We start from the raw sequence: 6,000 nt of genomic DNA on the forward strand, positions 1-6,000 counted from the left end.
CTACAATATCACAACAAAACCATAATCTCATCATTGCATACTGTCATGCATCCTGCTGTTGCTAATCTCTCAACAGAATTGTTAGACATATCAGATCTTGCATTATCTTACCCGCAAATGGTCCTAGAATTATTTTCCGTTTCTAAATGCTTCTTCTTTCCAGAGATCAGAATGGAAGGAGGAAGTAAGCAACAGTTCCATAGAATGCGACAAGAGGTCACGGACATGTCAAGATTGGAGACAGTGGGGTTGGAAGTGCTATATGTATTTAGGGCTGAATACATTAGAGGTAAAATAAAGAACTCAGCGTGGCCACCTGTAACGTTTACCACAAATTGCAGCACAGTAATCCGGCAAGCATACCTCCCTGGAGTCTGGGTCAAAACAGGTCAATGGAAGTATTCAGACTTTTCCGAGGTCCAACTCGAATTCAGGGGGAACAGACTTGAATTTGAGCCTGACCTCAGTGATATCATAACTGACAAGGCTATCATAGAAAACAGGAACAAATGGACGTTCGAATATAACTGAGGCACATTACAGGAAATATCATCAAAGGCTCCGGCACATCAACAGCGAGCAGGGATTACAGAGATTAATTCTTGCACTGCTTAGTGGTGATCTCGATAATACTGAAGAGAAGGTTCAACCTTTTGTGACAGGAAACCTCAATACAGATGACTTGATAACAGTCCTGGTGCCCGGACCCATACTACCTAATTATGGACATCAAGGGCACCGGAGCCCAGGAGATCTATCTCCCACCTAGAAGTCACACGCTCAATGCAGCCACTATCGCCGCGAGAAAACCAAGCTCTGTTACAGTGTCCACCATAGGTGGCGGTATTGCCGTTGGAACCAATTTCCTGCTCATCTATACAACATTGATGGGAAACCGTTTGACCGCTAAATTCATGATAATCGTGGTGTGGTTGAAGGGGCAAGTGCACCGCAACCATGGGGACCCTTGACGGACCTTAGTCCATCACCAGAGCAGGTTAACTTAGTGATAAAGTGCACTTTGGCCATATTATTCCACATGATCTGTAAACCTCAAGAAAGCTCAGGGACCCAGATAAGCCGCAGGTTCAGTGTTCTTTATGCTACACTGAGACCTGGTGTTCAGCCACCTCCTGTTGAGATTGACCCAACGCTAGATCCAAAAGCAACCGCTGTATGGCTTACAGAAAAGGAACTTGATGTACCAATACTTGGTGCTCTCCTAAACACAGGCATTTTGTCCTTGAGTCCGACTGCCAAGGCATTCATCTCTCAAATTAAGCTTATTTCTGGCTTCGCTGAGATGACGTCTTACCTCACCATCAAATAATTTCTTCATGAGGGGTTTACTCATGCATCAATGCTTCCAGGTGTAGGGGCTGAATTACCAGCCTTCTTGAAAGCTGAGAAGGAACTTCGTGACCAACATGGAGATGATAAGTTTCCATACCTAAAATGTCTTCGCCTTCCGAACTACGAGAAGATGGCTCCTGTTAATTACCCTAACTTGTGCAAAGTGGCGAGAGAAGTGTTGATGGGACATTTAGAGATTACAGAACAACAAAGGAGTCCATGTCTCAGTTAACTGACCAAGAGATAGAAGCTGCTCTAGCACAACCACCCGTGAAGAAGAAGGTGATGCACAAGGAAGACGCCGAAGGGTTGAAAGCAGCATTTGGTATTACTGACGAGGATATCATGAGTGCCACGGGAGGCCCTGCACCACCTCCTCAAGCAGGCTCCAAGGACTTGGTGAAGCTCCTTACTGAGGCACTTCGTAAGGCTGAGAGGAGAGCAGCACAGCGTGATGAGTAATCATAAGCCGTCTGTAGTTGTGAGCAAGAATTGCACCACTATAGGAATAAAACCAATAAAAAACAACAAACAAAACAGTCCTGGTGCCCAAGGAGAAAGAGCTCGAAGTTAAAGGCAGGTACTTCTCTAAGCAATCCTGTAGCATCAGACTTTATCAGGTTTTGGCTGAATTAAACCTCAAGAAGTACATCATGCCGTTACTACATATGCACTCCATGACAACATCTGCAACTCAACTATCACATATCTTCGACAAGATATCCACTCAAATTACTAGAAGAGAGGTGTTCGTAATCAACTTAGATTTTGAATCATGGTGCAACGCCTTTAGGCCTGAGTTGCAACAGCCTTTCTGTGAAGAGTTGGATAGGATGTTCCTCTCAGGATGTTTCTATCAGGTTGGATCCTGGCTGCCCGCGCTGACAACCTTCATCATGCAGGATAGATTCAACCCTCCTGCTCAAGATCAGGATGGTTTTCCAATCGAGGATGGAGAGGCCTGCCTTCAAGGTTCATTGACAATGGGCGAGGGCATGCACCAGAAGCTCTGAACAATAATAACAGCTTGCTTGGAGCTCTTGTCTCTGGAAGAGCTTGGGCTAAAGGGTGACATCCTAGGCCAAGGAGACAACCAAACTATCATTGTCTCAGTTCCACCATATGCAATCAAGGATGAAGCAAAGGACCTCCTGTTGAGCAAACTGATATTCAAGGCACATGAGGCTAGATTGACACTAAACCTGATGAGTGTTGGGTGAGTGATGTCATTTAGGAGTATGGGAAACGCCTCTACTTCAATGGAGTTCCTGTACCAAACTTTCTAAAAATATTCTCTAGACTGACTGACAGCACTGGGGAGATTTACTCTAACATTTACTCAAGGCTTACTTGCCTTAGTTCTAGTTGCCTTTCCGAATCACAAATGGATTATACACGTTGGCCATCCGTCATAGCTGGAATTTTGGTTTACGTAATGGAAATATTTGTTTTGTTTCCAAGTCAAATTTGCTCTGATCCCCATATAGTATCTGCTCTTGCAGTAGTTGGACCTGTCCTGGGAGGTTTGTCATCTCTAGCAACATTACCATCAGTTATGTTTAGAGGGCTTGCTGACCCGCTAACATTTCAGACCGCTATAACTACAGGAATTGCACCTCTGTGCATCCATCAAGTCACAAAACTCACTGTGCCTGCTCAACCAAGTGCACTGGCTCTTTGCTCAGATCCAACTTGTTTGAACATAGTTCCGATACGAAGACCTGAGGGTATTTTGAAGATTTGGATAGAAGAATCACTATCAGAAATGACTGGATCATCACGCATTCTAAACCTAATGAAGACGGACATCTCCTCCAGAGAAGTTCTTGCAATTGATTTATTCCAGATGGAGCCAAAATATCCAAGACTCATGAGCTATTTATTTACCAAAAGTAATGTTGCCTATGGATTGTCTATGCTTGACAAATTCCAAAAGTCTAGCACCATTGTTAGCCTAAGTCAAAGCATGTCTATGCGGTGCATAACAGAAGAGAGCAGACGATTCAAGGAGAAGCTTGTGCAGAGTATCTTAATGACTAACAAACAAGGATTAAACATTCTGGACTACCTGACCCCATGTACTATGGATGGTGCAAGCCGGTTAAGAGCAGCAACCTGGGGTTGCCATTTACACGGAGTTACTATGCCCTTTATTGCAGAGCAGTTTAAACTGAGGTTAGCCATGTCAGATGAAGAGATTTCTCTATCTATTATATTTCGACCTGATACTACACTTCCACCACGAGGATGGATGAACAGAGGGAAGCGACCCCTTTATATTGGGCCGTGCACCTTCGTCAAAATCAACAGGGGAGCAATTACCGGCCTGCTTGAAGGAAAGATCGGAAAGATGGCTGAGGACCTCATTTCAACCTGTGACTGCATCAGATTAAGAGGGAAAGTTGGTGAGCATTTAGCAGAGTTGTTAACCATACTTCTGGATGAGAAAGGGGTCACAGTGCCTGAGCTTCCGGTGGTCATTGGAGGTACCTTGACCCATCGGTTACCAACCGTATCAGATGATCGAGCTGGCCTAGCAGGAAGCTTGAATGTCATCTCAACCCACATAGGATTTACTACAGACTATATGACAGACTTCGCGAAGTCACAGAAGGACTTCACAATCCACTTTCAAGGAGCATTTATTCATGGCCTTAATCTTTTGTCATCACAACTCCACTATGGTGCTTTACCCTTGCAGACCTACTACTTAACCCTTTCGTGTGATAACTGCACACAAGAAATTCAAGAGGACCATTTCGCTCGTTAGGACACCAGCATATTGTGGCATTGCCATGGACCATGTTGTCACACAAACCAGCCTTGGCTTAATCGCCTGGTATGGAGACCCCGCAGTGGCTGCAAGCTTTAAGCTTGGGGTAGAGATGTTTCTATCTTTATATCAAGAATCCTACAACCTCAACACCATCCTGGATTTGGGTCAGTCGCCTAGGCCCCTCGAGAGGTTCTCTCTCAGTCATCTGTCTCCGCTTCCTGGACACTTGATAATTGTGTCTTTTTGGCACACTGGAAATTCACGAAGGAGCATGGCCATATCAGTATCTGGATATCTTAAGCCTGCATCTTATATTCCATCTTTATCACCTACGTTAAGGTGGACATGTGATGTACTGTTTTCTTTGTCGGACGCTAATCAAATATTTGACCTAGCAGGCAAAGCTGGGGTATTGAACAACCTCCTGCCTATTGGTGTATCACTCAGGAGCACACTAGTTGCTAATCTTCTGCTAGCCGGATTAACTTACAAGTCTCCTGGTATCACATACATTATGAGGAGAATGAAGATTGACAAAATTGAGCAAGATGTGGTCATGTACCCTGATGTTGACTCATTAATTGGCAGGTTAAGCCCTTTGTCACACCAAGGAGATGGGCCAGCGAGATGAAAGAAACTATCTCTTATATGCCCGGACATAACTGCCAGATTCATTCAGCTGTTCATGCTATACCTTTGTCACAACACTGGCACTTGTCACAGTTACTTAAAGCGTTTATAGCTATAAACTCTGTGGAGGTAATGGTGGTATCTCCCTGTACTCCCCCGGAGGTAATAGTTGATCTTTGCCATGTGACAGAGATCATAATAAATGCTCAAGGTGATCCAATAATTCTCGAGAAGGCTGAGCTTGCCGACTTGTATGGTGCTGTCTCAGTAAGGTTAATGGTCCAATTGTCGCTTTCTACCTTATGCTCAGCTAAGTACTATTATGACCATTCAGAAACTGTTCCTGGTGCCCTTGTGTATGGGCCTTTGGATAATATATTTGAAGTGCAGGGTCCATGTGGGGGATTTCATACCATGTGCCTCAACAGGGTGGTAAGGCGCTCAACCTTAGTGGGGCATGCTGCAAGCCTTATGACATAGTTATTTTGTGCCCAGCTGTGGGCCCTGTTTCCGAGTCCCTGTTTAGATTAGTTGTGAAAAGTGCATGTGATTGCTTAGATGCTATCCAAGAATTTCCCTTATGGTCTACAGGCTCAAGGAGAGGTGAAACAGAATGGTCACGTGAAATCGGTCACAATGTTGGGCTCGTTGAGCTTGTGAACAATCTTCATCAATTCTTAGAGCTTATCCGCAAAGCAATTAAAGTGCCTTGTAGGCCTGTTTGCCCGTATTATATGAGATAGTATTCCGAACTCGGGTATACTACTTCACTCTTCGCACCAGGTTTAAAAATTGTTGCTACGTTAGTAGCATCCACTATCATACTGGTCTACGATAAACATGTGGATATATCCTGTCTCGCCCGAGTTCTCTGAGCGCCGCTTGCTGTGATTTAAGGAAAAAAAAAAGATTCATTAAGTAATCCTCATCCATTGATTTTTAGAGAGAGTGGAAGGGGAAAAGGGAGGGAAGGAGGGAGAGAAGGAGAAAGAGAAAGAGAAACACTAATGTGAGAGACACATTGGTTGGTTGCCTCCTATATACCTCTCACCTGAGGCCGGGTATCAAATTTAAGTTAAGGTTATTTGGTTGTTCATTGTATTATTCTCCCTATTTGTCTTCATTGATGAAAAATTTCACTAAGGAAAAAGACCTATTTGAGACTGTTCTTTTCAACTTTAATATGCAAACAAATTACATGAGGAGTTTGTTAAAATGAAGATTCTGTTTCAAAAGGTCTG

General features: G+C 43.9%; 1 protein-coding gene and 1 pseudogene across 2 annotated transcripts in view; both read left to right on the forward strand.

Moving 5' to 3' along the window:
• LOC118664249 overlaps positions 1–1,815 on the forward strand; it is a 26,125-nt pseudogene extending 24,310 nt beyond the window's left edge.
• LOC118671920 overlaps positions 1–5,740 on the forward strand; it is a 6,562-nt gene extending 822 nt beyond the window's left edge. For both annotated transcript variants that reach the window (XM_036341056.1, XM_036341047.1), the window contains exon 2: positions 164–5,740. In XM_036341056.1, the coding sequence (XP_036196949.1) occupies positions 2,738–4,123 (1,386 nt within the window). In that variant the 5' untranslated portion in view covers positions 164–2,737 and the 3' untranslated portion in view covers positions 4,124–5,740. The remainder of the gene's footprint in view (positions 1–163) is intronic.
• The last annotated feature ends 260 nt before the right edge of the window (positions 5,741–6,000 follow it).

Source organism: Myotis myotis, unplaced genomic scaffold, assembly GCF_014108235.1.
Source record: "Myotis myotis isolate mMyoMyo1 unplaced genomic scaffold, mMyoMyo1.p scaffold_m19_p_1, whole genome shotgun sequence".
NCBI classification, from domain to species: Eukaryota; Metazoa; Chordata; class Mammalia; order Chiroptera; family Vespertilionidae; genus Myotis; species Myotis myotis.